The sequence below is a fragment of the Andrographis paniculata genome, unplaced genomic scaffold, assembly GCF_009805555.1.
Source record: "Andrographis paniculata isolate CXL003 unplaced genomic scaffold, ASM980555v1 Contig65END, whole genome shotgun sequence".
In the NCBI taxonomy this organism is placed as follows: Eukaryota; Viridiplantae; Streptophyta; class Magnoliopsida; order Lamiales; family Acanthaceae; genus Andrographis; species Andrographis paniculata.
In genome coordinates this window covers 1421858-1434545 of record NW_026137601.1, presented here as the reverse complement: position 1 = coordinate 1434545, position 12688 = coordinate 1421858, and the positions used below count along the sequence as shown (strand labels likewise).

Genomic DNA, 12688 nt, shown 5'->3' with positions numbered 1-12688 from the left:
AATAGGTATTTGATTTAATATTATTTGAGGAAAAAATAGAATGAATAGTGTATTTAAAATCCAATTCCAACAAACACACTCTGAATAAATTTAATTAACTGCTTAAGATAAGATTCATCCAAAATATTTTCATTTTTATTTCTCCTTAAAAGATATAATTTTTTTTAACTATACTTTAAATTTCAATTTTATATTAATTATAAATAAATAAAAATATTTTTTATTTACATATATTATAAAAAAATATTTATAATTGACATAAATTAAAAATATTTTGGTCTACATCATTTATAATGTTATAGTATTTGATATAGTTAATTAAGTTTATTTATATTTGTTAAATATATGGTAATTTAGTAGAATTTATCAAAAATAAAAATATATCAATTGTGTTATAAGACAGACAAAAAATATAAATGTGTCAATTGTTATTGGATTAAGAGAGTATTATATTTCTATTTTTATTTTTTCCACGTAATCTTTTTTAAAAAATATATATATGACCATACACTTTAATAGCAATTTAAAATTCATAATTTATAATTTTTTATTTTAATTAAATTATTTAGTCTTAAACTATAATTATTTTTATTAAATTATAATTATTTTTACTAATATATTTTTAATTACTTATTAATTAGATAATAACTACAGCTCTAAATCTAAACTAAATAGGACAATTTAATTGGGACCGATAAAATATTAAATGATTATTTTTTAAAAAAATAAAATAAAATATATATAATATATATTGTATTAATAAATGTATATTATATTGTTATGTAATATTTATTAAAAAAATAATAGTATCATCTAAAAATAGTGAACAAACTAATTACTTTTAAATGAGATATCAATATCGAATCATCTATTAAATAAATTAAAATTATGCATTACTATCAGATAATATAAAAATAAAATAAAGTTATGTATTTTAAACTTTTGAATTTTATGAGTGTATTTATAAGAATAATATTTTTTATTATTAGATCTTTAAAAACAATTACTTAATATATATTAGTATATTTTAAAATATATAATAGTAAATTAATATTCATATTTTTTTGTTAATAAATACATCAAAATCTAATCTCTTGTTTATTTTAAATAAAGAATATTGCTATTTAATCTATAAATTTTCAATAAAAATAAATTAATTTTTTACAAAAATATTAAATTAAAACAATAATTTTTAAAAAATCAAATCAATCGTTCTATTTTGCAGCACTATTTTTCAATTGATTTTTCAAAAATAATGATAATAAATACACCATTTTATACAAAAATTAAAATGTCAAAATACTTATGGTAAAAAATCAAAATAAAAATTCTCTTAATTATATCCGTACATATGGATTTGTTTTATTACCTAAAAATTCGCAGCCGTTTTCCCGAAAATGCATAGGTAAACTCTAACTGAACCTAATACCCTGCAAAGTCACACTAGGCGAACAGTGACAGGTGACCTATAGGAGTCAAGAGTTTTAACCTATGAACTCATATGTGAATTTTTATTTTTTTTCGTACATATAGAATTTTTTTTTTTTTTTTACGTGGCAATCCACAATCGGTTTTCCGAAAGTGCGGATTGAATAAACCTCCGGTCGAACTAATACCCTACAAAGTCACCTTAGGGAAACCATGTGTGGAAGGTGGTTTTAAACTCTATGAACCTATATGGAATTTTGGTTTGTTTGATTGTAGTTCTAAATTGATTCGAAATTAGATGTTGATTTGAGTTTTTTTTTTTAAATAATATTTTGATGTTGGTGAGTTTGTTTAGTGTTTTGATTTGAAATTTTTATTTTGATGTGAGATATAGAAAATTGTGTCGGTGATATAAAAAATACTAATATTTTATGTTGAATATTAACTCCTATGAGATGATAAAATATATATTGGAAATTATGTCGAAAAAAAAAAAATTGTGTGAACAAACCCATTATATTTTATGATATAAAATAGTATAGTTTTATTTGTCTATAAATTGCTATAATATTTTTAGGGAATTATTAATGAATGTTAATAATTTATAAGTAAGTGTTAAATAAAATATTTTTAAAATAAAGTAAAATAAAAAATGAATCACAACAGAAAAAAATGTGGAAATACAAAGGGCTGTTTGGTTCATGGACTTTTTTTTTGTGATTGGGATTTTACAGTAGGATTTATATGTGATAGGATTTATTATATTTAGGATTTGGAATCCCATATTATGTTTGGTTGGTAAAATGTGGTTGAAACTATATTTCGTAGATTTGGATTTTTTATATTCTAAATGACATAATTGTCCTCTTATAAATTTTATTTATTTTGACAAATTAAACCTCTAATTCATTATTAATATAAATCGAAAAGATATCAATAATTTTATAAGATGACAATAGATTCGCATAAACTCGAGACCCGACCGAGCCCGACTTATTTATTTGAAGTTGAGTCCAATTATTTGAGTATTAGGCCTAGATCCGGATCATGATCATGATCAGGGTAATATAATAATAATATATCAACCATACATATCAAAAAATAATTTCGAATAATATAATTATATTAAAAATATTTTTTGAGTTTAACGTATTCATTATTTTATTATAATATTTTTCTAATAAAATAAATAAATTTTAATATACATTGGATTCGGTACATATATAATTTTAAATTAAAATTTAAGAATTGTAAAAAAAATGGATTTTTTGGATTCATCAAGTCTTCCCGGGTATAATCTCGGTGGGATCTAGTATAATCAGATCTAATTTGAATATCGGATTTAACAATATATATTTGGGATGAATATCAGTTCCGACTGAACCCGACTTATGATCGTCCCTATAATTTTATAATTCAAATAAAATTTATAATCATAATAATTTAAACAATGAATTTATTAATTTATTTAAAAAAAATTGTACAATAAAAAATAATATAAATTTAATTAAGTATATAATTCAAATAATAATTAATGTTAAAATTATTTAATTTTTTATATAAATATAATACTATTATTTCTTTATAAGAGGATATAAATGTAAAAATTAAAATTTCAAGAATGGGATTTAAACGTAACTGGGTATTCCCATTACAAAAAAAATCCTTTATTTGTAGGATTTTAGACCCTTTTTTTCAAATCCTATTATTTTAAATTTCACCTTCTTTTTATTAACCAAACATGGATTTCAATTTTAAAATCCAAATCCCATGGAATCCCATCAAATTCTTGAACCAAACAGCCCCTAAATACAAATTTAGAAAATATTTTCAAAATTTTATTTAAAAAAAATACTACTATATCATATTCAATAAGGAGCCGTTGCATTAAACTATTTCATTTTAAAAAACTAAAATTTAAAATCTGAAAAATAATTCTAAACACTGTTTTTTTAAAATAAATAAATAAATAAATAATCAAGTATCACATTAATGTTACAATTCTTTAATTTTGATTCAAAATATCTTATTACTGTGATTATTAAGATACTTTTTAAAATGTGAAATATGAATCATGAACCCTACAAAATGTATAATATACACGTAATACTAATATATTTACTAGGTTTAATATATGGACAAAATCATATTATATTATTTGATACTACCATATATTATTATATATTACAAAAATATTATTTCTATTCCTTAATAATCTATCTATTTTGGTCATCTCATAACAAAGTATCTATTTTTTTTTTAGTAATTGTACTATCTATTTAAGATTACAAATATCCTTCCAAATTTCAATATATTACATAAATGTCATAGGATTAATTTAATTTTTTTACCTTTATTTCTATATTATCTCAATATAATACTAATATTTCTAAAACTCTGAAAAAAAACAAATGGATATATAAATATGGAATTAAGGGAGTACAAACGAGTCTGAATGTATGTTTTGGAATTAAATCTATGATGAAAAATAGAATGAAATTTAGGGTGGAAATAGGAATTTTGAATAAACGGTTTAATATTTATTTATTGAATGATGTTTTAAATTTTAATATTATATAATAAAAAATTGGTTTTGATATTTTTTTAAATAACAATAATAGACAATTCAAGTTTAACAACAAGATAAGTCATATTATGTGTCCTTTCGGTAAGTCCTTGGCATAACTTAATTCCGTGTAAACCAAGTCTGACAAGGCAAGATACCCGTGGCGGAGCCATATAAGGGCTTGGGGAGTCCTGAGCTCCCCGAGCTGTCGTCCCCGTCATTACGTCGATTGTATTATTAGTTTTATAGATCGTTTGTCCGTTCATATTTGATCATTTTTTACCAAATTAATATTTTTATATTGATTTAATACATTCAATATATATATATTTACTATCAATTTTCTTCAAAATAATAAAAATATCTGATTTTTCGACCTCAACTAAACCTCTAGCCCCCTCAGTGGAACAATTCTGGCTCCGCCACTGTAAGTCACACTAAACGAACCATGTGCATGAAATGGACCTAGAGACCCCATAACTCTACGATCATAAGTTCAACTCACACCACACCACTAGGCTATCCCTATGAATAATATAATGTGCAATTTTTGAAATTTCTGAAAAATAATTTTACAATCATTAATTTAACAAGTAGTCCCCACATCCCGGATAGTAACTTATAAAAATATTGAGAATTCAAGAAAGTAGTAATACAGAAACAAATATCATATAGTGCATCATTATGCATGAATAATGCAATGCTCAAATTAAACGAAACTGGTAGATCACCTCGGACAATCCGATTTAAGATTTTTCTATCGAATTAACCTTATATACACCATTTTGCTAACTATAAATCAAATGCGCATCCATGGTAGCTATTACCAACTCATGGAAAACATTTAAGCATCAATTCCGATAATGTGAAACTACGTTGTAACTTTATTCCTTGTAAAATAAATAAATGCACACTTTTTCAGTCGCTCCAACATTCTATACTCATAAAAAATAAAGAAAAATCAAGCAATTGAATGTTAAAAGGTGTTATATAATAATTTATATCAATAATTATATGTATATTGGGTTTATTAAGAAACATGTGTAACATACGTACATCCGAACAAATCTGAATGCCACCTGGACTATTATTGCCATGTTCAATTCTCCATGTCATGTTGAAGAGCCATAACATAATCCCTTCATTTCCTTTCTTTGGAAAAATAAGAAGCAACAGTAGTAGTCTCGTAACGGATGGTCCGGTGACATCAGAGTTGGACATATGATCGTGAGGTCATGGGTTCACCCCCGACGCCTTAAGTCACCTGTCACAGATGATTCACCTATTGTAACTTATAAGTTCTTACGTCATGAAAAAAAAATAATAATAAAAAAAAAAAATTGCCAAGCAACATCTAACACAAATAATTTTGTATATAAATTAACTAAAAGATAAAAAATAAATATTTAATTTGATATTTAAAAAAAAAGAATTTAAATAGTAAAATTGGTAAAATCCACTAAATAACACAACATTTAGTGTTTTAATTTTAAATATTTTAGAGGTGTGGAAAAAATATATTATTATTTTATTATTATATAATATTTAAAATTAAAATATATATAATATTTTGTATTATATAATTTTTTTTTTCCAGTATTATAAACTTGCCCGTGCTGGTGTAACGTGCGGTTGTGATGCTGCCACGCAAAGTTCCATCATCCGATGGTTCTAATCGATTAAGCTCCCTCCACAATCTACTGGCCACAAAATCTCGCGCAAACTAGCCCGTGATAGCGTGGTCGTTCTAGAATGCGCTGGGCCCAACGGTCACCACCAACTCGGGCTCTACGCCACTCTTTGATCAAACAAAACTTCACGCCACCGTTTTCCAGTTCCGTGGTTGAATTCCCTTCACCGCTGATACTACTCTGTTAAACCGCGAGCCATTCCATTTCATCGTTCCCGAAGATAAACGGTTTGATTCTCTCAAAATCGCAATGGCTTGCCTTCAGCTGCTGAAATCGAGTCCGCAGGCAAAGCTCGGGTGTTTCGGCTCGGAATCGAAGGCGTCGGTGAGGAGAAGGCTCGTCAGGCTTCAGAAATCAGGAACTGCACTCGATCGTCGGAGGTTTCGAGTTTCCTGTGAACGTGAAAGCGGCGACAATCAAAGCAATCGTAAGCAGAGCTGTAGTTGCTTAACCTCCCAATTTTTTTCGGTATGCTTTGCTGCTCATTTTCAGTACGGTAACAAGGCACGATCCATAGGAATTTGCCAGATTCTGGACGGTTATAAGGAGGTACTTGCAGTTACGAACATATGAAAAACAGAGAGAGATAGAGAGAGCATGGAACTTACCGGTAACAGCAAAATAGCATCCAATTCGGTCGAAATTCTCAAATATGTTGCGATAAATAAGAAACACTCGTCATGTGCTGGCTATATACTCCTGCCCATGCTCATTGAGGATTTCAATGTCAATTAAAATTGAACCAGAGCATTAGGAATTTTTCTGTATAGAGGCTTAAGTCGAATTCTAGCTTCATACACAGCTGACTATGGCTGTGCAACAAATTTAACCATGAACGAGTAATCATTCATTATAGACTGTCCATTCCTGACTTGAAATTCTTAAGCCATACATGGATTGCCTGTAACCAACCACGTTAGGATTTTTACAGCTGGTGTTCGATACGCCATTGTGATATCTGCAGTTACGAATTCATCCTTCATTTCTTATGAGCTATATTTCTCTACCTTTCTGCCGCAACATCAGGTGGATGTGAGATGTGAATCAGTGTGGTTCAATAATGCAGGGGAAGAACCTCCAGAGTCTTTATTTTCGAAAGAGCTGAGGAGACGCGGGATGACAGGCGATTCATCAGCCGAGGATAAAAGCAGAAGCACAGGAACAAAGTACAGAGAAGAAGACGGAGGATGGAATTACTCTAGAAGAAATGGAGTCACAACAGATGGCGAAACCAACATATCAGGCCAAAGGGAGAAGTCCATGGCACTCAACAGCGAAGGCTTAGAGGTGAGAATCTTCTAAAAATCCTATTTACCTGAACTAATTGCTTGAAGATCAATGCAACTTTACTCCAAATCCATTCTTTATTCAGGGCTTGATCCCGCGAGCGAAGCTGTTGCTGACGCTGGGAGGGACGTTCTTTCTTGGCTTCTGGCCATTGATACTTGTCACTGTTGCTTCCTTCTCTGCTCTGTATCTGGTAACTTCCGACATTTTTCTCTACCTTCATTTCTTCTGTAGTATACACATTGATCAGACCAGATCAGATCATATCTCATCACATAGTAAACAAACTGTTGTATGATCCAGTACTTCGGACCTGAATTCGTGCACGATGGTAGTACAAGTACGAGGGCGCCGCCTCAATATATCGACCCCTACGAGCTACTCGATGAGGAGAGGATATACGACACAGCTCCTCCAATCAACTGAAGAGCATCCATCCAATCCATAGGAAAGTGAACAACTTCTTTGTTTTGCTGATGTATTTCCACTTATTCAAGTACTCTTGCTGGTTTCTACAATAGAACATCATCCTCACAGGGTGCTTAAAAACATTAATGGTGGAATCAAAGGGTATATTATTATTATTATTATTATTATTATTATTATTATTATTATTGCAGATAATTGTTAAATAATTCACATGAACCTTTCACTTTCAATGCTTTCATCAAATCTCTATCTATTCTGTAAACGAACCTGAGCAAACCTTTCAGATTTGATGACCCATGGTTGTGATCTACAGTGTTACTTCAAATTCTTGGCCTTAATGCTTGTGCGTGTTTCGACTTTTGGATCTTTCGGAATAATAATAATTCACAAGGCAGGCTGGCTGCTAGCCCATGGTTGGGTATCATCATCGTCCCCCCGGAAGCTACGGCTGTCTTGGAAGTAGGAGATCCCGGTCCATATGCCACGGATGAGTAATATGCTGGCGAACACCACACTGCCGAGGGTGCAGATTACCTGAAATGGCATCGGAGCAATTTGGATATTTACTACTACATTTCTGGTCTAGTAAGAGAAACTTCAACACATATGGCAAACATAAACTCTAATGGGAAGTATCTGTGTGAGAAAATATAGCAAAAGTTTTAGATGAAGAGAGAAAGAAATGTGGGACTTATCAATCAACAATCAACAATGGCAATGATGCAGCATAAATTGAACAATTTGACCATAAAACCAATGGCAAATCCATTCTTGATTTCCAAAGCATTGTAGCAAAACTGGTTATCCATTAGTTACAATGCTCAACTAGGTATATATATGTGGGCAGGCAGATAGAGGCACATTCGACGGTGATTTTTTTAGCAAGATTGTTCGTGTTTACTACTACTAAAAAATGCAACTAGGAAATTCATCAAACAGTTGTTCAAATCCTTGTTCTACCAAATAAATGAGCTTGGAAGTTATACGGGAAGATTAAGATAGGCCACAAATATTGGAATGAGTTTGTCCGATGAAGAAAGTAACCATGAAACTAACAAAGAGACATCATGAATGTCCATAAAGTTCATAAAAGAATGCATTACAATTTGGCAGACAAAAGCTTGTATAGATTAGAATGCTCATAACCCGAAATTATATTGGAAAGACAGAAAATAACAGGTAAGAAAGGAGACAAAAACCCTTGATCTCATTTCGCTATCCCAATATTTTACAACTCAAAGATGGCACGCACTTAAATATCCGGAGCTTATAAACTCATCGTAACATCATTTACGGATTATTTAACTATCGGTTGGTTTTTATTCCGTCAAGCCAAACAGGTGGAAGAGAACAAACTTAGGTATTTAATAAACTAACCTGTCGACAAGGAAAGAGAGAAATTGAACAAAAATTAAATAGAAAAATGTGAGGTCCATAAGATCGTAAAATAAAGATGGATGAACAAACCTAAAACTAAACCCACTGTTAGCTTCACATCCTATCATTTGCAGCTAAATAATACCGAAAGTATGAAATGCACTGACAGAGCTGAGTAAATGAGCATCCCGATTTCCCGAATCTAGAGTAAGTTTAGGATAGAACAGATAGCCACTAACAACTTCTGTAAAGACAATGTGAAATTTTATCATCAAGTTTAGCTTAGTTACCCATTTGATCGAAACCACAATCTCAATACAAAGACGCACATTATAATGTCTAAATGAGCGTGATTTCAATTGAAAGAAAAAACAGAAAAAGCATTAAAGATAGAAAAGCATTACCTGAAGGAAAGCTTTCAAAACCCACAAGAACGTCAGGATTATTGTTCCGTTCACAGCAAATCCAACCTACATTGGAAGAACAAGGAGCGCTTCAAATTTCAGAAACAAAGTGAATACTTCTTGGAGCTAATTAATAGCTCAGAGCAGAGAATGATAGGTGGATATACTGATTTCAATATTGTTATTTTTCGTCTTTGCAGTACTACTATTTCATCCATGGAGTAAAAATTCCCAAATTGAAAGCTAAGATAAACTTTTCTTACTAATCTGGTGGAGATGGGAACGGGCAAAACAGATTTGACAGCCTTCCGTGCTCTTTTAGACACCTTTCGGAACACATTCTCAACAAACTTAATCAAAAGGTCCAAACTCCTGTCTTCGTCTTCTTCCTCATCGTCATCGTCGTCATCATCGTCGTCAATTTCGTCGCCGTAATCACCCATTACCATGCCACTCCGAGCATTCACACTCCACGCGCGTGGTTCATGGATCCATTCTCTCCCTTTCTATGCAAATCACCAGTCAATTAGTCACAGAAGTTGAAATCGAAGCACGATTAAAATTAAAGTTAAAGAACATGGTCAAGGACAGATTTCGACCTGGAGACAGATACTTGCGGTGCTTGAATCATTGCGACCTAACTGAAGAGCGGTGGAGCCGGAGAGACGACCGTCGATAAGGCGATGAGAAGAGAGAGTTTGAGGAGGAGGCTGCGTATGAAGAGTGAAGGAGATCGCCGCCATAGCGCCTGAAGGAGGAGCTTGGATTCTCCGCGGGTATATCGATGTACCGCAGTTGAATCGACGGTGAAGGTTTTCTCCATTCAGTTGGGAATGCTGCCAAAGTATTTGAGGACTGGAATTGGAATTGGACTTAAGGGAGCCCATAGTCATGTTAACTTTTTGATCCACAAATTTATACTATTTCATTGATACTTTTTTATTTTTTAAGTAAATAATAGTACTAATAATACCAAAAAAAGGTTATTTTTAACTTGTTTTTTTAGTAATAATATAATTGTTTTGTTATATATGAACATATTATCTTCAAAACCGAGACTAGTATAATATTCCTTCCTTCAAAAATATTATACACTTTAATTTTATTTTTAAAATTTTAATTTATAATTTTTAAAATTTTAATTATATTAATTAATTACTAATTATAAAAGACTGACAATTAAACTCGTGCATGAACAATTAGCATTTCATATAATGTGTTTTAGAGTATCTGTATTACAGTAAAAGGCTATGAACTCTACTTAAATTTTTTAAAGAGAAATTTGAAAGTTGTGTATATACGGCCTCTTTTTAGTAGTACTTTGTTTGATTTAATATTTTTTAAAAAATATATATATAAATAATAAAAGTACTTGCTAAAATCCACAAAGAACATACTTTAACCTTTGTTTGGTTGTCATCTCAAATTGAAATCACATTATTCATTCCATTGCCGTTCCACAAGACCACAACCAAACGAACCCTTATTCATCCGAGACTATAAATGCAATTGGTTAGCTCTATTTGTATGTAAAATCTCAATATATATATATATATGTATTGTCGTAAAACCTCCATGTTTTCTCCCATTTCGAGGTATATTTCAAAATTTATTTTTCATTCTCACTGCATCCAAAACAAGAATATCCACTTTGATGTCCCCATCACATAAAAGACAAGACACAGGAATTAGGAAGCAGCAAAACACAAAATCTACCTAAATATACACAACAAAATAAAAAAGTATAAAAATAAAAATAAAACCCATCAAATTTAAAGGCTAACGTAAACTTCCCTGCATTCAAACCTCATAGATGAGCTCAAGAATCCATCCATGGAGCTCCACAAAAGTCCTATCACATTGAAGCAGCAAAAAGATCTCCGATCAGGCAAACCTCCTTCCCAAGTTACAGCACGGCGCCAAATTCATCCGCCGCCGATTGAACCAATCATCAAACCGTAGCCGACCCTCCATATCCTCTCGTCCGCCCGGCCGGTGGGACAGCTCATACTCATCTGCCGAGATCATCCGCGGCACCCTTTGAACCATGAATGGGTTCTGCTGCATTCTCATGACGCGGGGATAGTAAGCAACCATTGATCGCCAGAAAGGAGATGGGGCAACGTTTTGCCTATTCCTCATTGTTGTCGCAAATGCCTCTTTCCATGTCGAGTACGGCTCCTTTGTCCTCACCCCGAACTCCTCGGATAACTTGAGCTTCCATAAATCGTCGTTTGAACCTAATTGTTGGAGCTCCGAGCAGACGCAGCAGACTCTGGCTATGTCGGAGCCCTGCAGGGATTCCAGTATTTTCAACTTGAGATCAGCTCCGAGCTGCGTGAAGCATGGTGGGAGCTGTAAACCAGCGTCGGTGCATAAATCGATCAGCAATGGCAGAGCGAGGTTATCCTTCATGGATCTCCAGAAGCTGAGCACTTCCTTGATGACCTCTGGTTCGCCACAATTTGCCCACAAAGCATTCAGAGAGGGAATCAGTCGATCCTCGTTGAAATGCACGCGATGAGTGCTTTCGGAATTGGTTCCTATTGTTCCGTAGAGTGTGGTGAACTTTTTCCCTAAACTCTGGAATTTCAGAATTGAGGTTTTGAAGCCATGGCTGCTGCTCTGGGAATTGAGGATTACTGGAAGAGTGTAGTGCAGAGACGTTCCTAGCAGATTCGATGACCAGCTGTTGTGGAGTTGGCGTGTTGTGATCGGCTTGTTTGAATTCCGATCGAAGCATACGAAACCCGAATCCAACATAACTGCGTGGATTGCCATCGCGAGCAACTTGCGATCGGTTTCGCAGTCGCCTAGCTCTTCGGTGAAGAATTTTCTCAAATAATCAGGTACTGAATGTGCGTTCTCAGCAGCATGCGATGAGTTCGGATAGGAATTAGGGTTAATTCCATTACCTTGCCTCTCGACTTCCTCCATCCGAGCATCATTTCCCAAGGTATTCATCACAGAATCCAAAATCCTGGCCCCGGGAAGAGCGTTCGGGGAATTCGAGCACGGATTAGGGAGCGAATTCTGCGATTCCAGAGCAGATGATTCGCCTCTCTGGGGAAGGGTATTTTGGGATGGCGAACTTATTTCGACCGCGTGCTGTTCGATGGAGAAGAAAATTAGGTCGCCGGAAGTAATACCTAGGGATTGGAGCGATTCTTCTCCGTCCGATCGGAGCTCGTCCTTCCGGTTGAGCGAGAGGCGGATCGAAGCCAGAGGGGGCGAATCGGAGATTTGAGAGAGGATTTGCTTGAGATGAGGCAGCGTGCAGGAATTCGGTACCTCGATCTTGAAGGTTTGGTTGGATTGAATCGATCTGAACCTGAGCTTCATCGCTTGGGATTCGGTCGTCGGTGGCGGATGGCGGTGGAAGTGGAGCAACGAACTCCGGATTATCCGGATAAGTTACGTGGGTATCGAGAAAGACGTCGCAATTAGGGCATACCGACCGTATACGTGACTGACTGGGTCTGTGTATATATACCTCGCTTTTATAC

General features: G+C 33.0%; 3 protein-coding genes across 3 annotated transcripts; 1 reads left to right on the top strand and 2 right to left on the bottom strand.

Moving 5' to 3' along the window:
* Positions 1-5801: 5801 nt before the first annotated feature.
* On the top strand, positions 5802-7559 carry LOC127262161 (uncharacterized). The gene is made up of 4 exons (XM_051290702.1): positions 5802-6112; positions 6752-6972; positions 7058-7165; positions 7276-7559. Exons 1-4 carry the CDS (start codon positions 5935-5937, stop codon positions 7396-7398), a joined length of 630 nt encoding a protein of 209 aa, XP_051146659.1. The 5' UTR covers positions 5802-5934; the 3' UTR covers positions 7399-7559.
* Positions 6751-10136, bottom strand: LOC127262160 (protein SHORT HYPOCOTYL IN WHITE LIGHT 1-like). Its single transcript, XM_051290701.1, has 4 exons — positions 9782-10136; positions 9446-9688; positions 9183-9248; positions 6751-7935 (listed from the first exon to the last, which is right to left on the bottom strand). Exons 1-4 carry the CDS (start codon positions 10073-10075, stop codon positions 7786-7788), a joined length of 753 nt encoding a protein of 250 aa, XP_051146658.1. The 5' UTR covers positions 10076-10136; the 3' UTR covers positions 6751-7785.
* A 644-nt stretch (positions 10137-10780) lies between these two features.
* On the bottom strand, positions 10781-12662 carry LOC127262159 (F-box protein SKIP22-like). Its single transcript, XM_051290700.1, has one exon. The coding sequence runs from the start codon at positions 12522-12524 to the stop codon at positions 11067-11069; it is 1458 nt and encodes a 485-aa protein (XP_051146657.1). The 5' UTR covers positions 12525-12662; the 3' UTR covers positions 10781-11066.
* Between the last annotated feature and the right edge of the window lie 26 nt (positions 12663-12688).

Excerpts from the sequence above, each read along its gene's own strand:
- LOC127262161 (XM_051290702.1), top strand. The coding sequence starts at position 5,935 with ATGGCTTGCCTTCAGCTGCTGAAATCGAGTCCGCAGGCAAAGCTCGGG. Across the intron at positions 6,113-6,751 it reads CGGCGACAATCAAAGCAATC|GGGAAGAACCTCCAGAGTCT; the intron begins GTAAGCAGAGCT and ends TCAATAATGCAG. Across the intron at positions 7,166-7,275 it reads CCTTCTCTGCTCTGTATCTG|TACTTCGGACCTGAATTCGT; the intron begins GTAACTTCCGAC and ends TGTATGATCCAG.
- LOC127262160 (XM_051290701.1), bottom strand. The coding sequence starts at position 10,075 with ATGACTATGGGCTCCCTTAAGTCCAATTCCAATTCCAGTCCTCAAATA. Across the intron at positions 9,689-9,781 it reads CCGCAAGTATCTGTCTCCAG|AAAGGGAGAGAATGGATCCA; the intron begins GTCGAAATCTGT and ends TGATTTGCATAG. Across the intron at positions 9,249-9,445 it reads TTCCCATCTCCACCAGATTA|GTTGGATTTGCTGTGAACGG; the intron begins GTAAGAAAAGTT and ends CTTCCAATGTAG.
- LOC127262159 (XM_051290700.1), bottom strand. The coding sequence starts at position 12,524 with ATGAAGCTCAGGTTCAGATCGATTCAATCCAACCAAACCTTCAAGATC.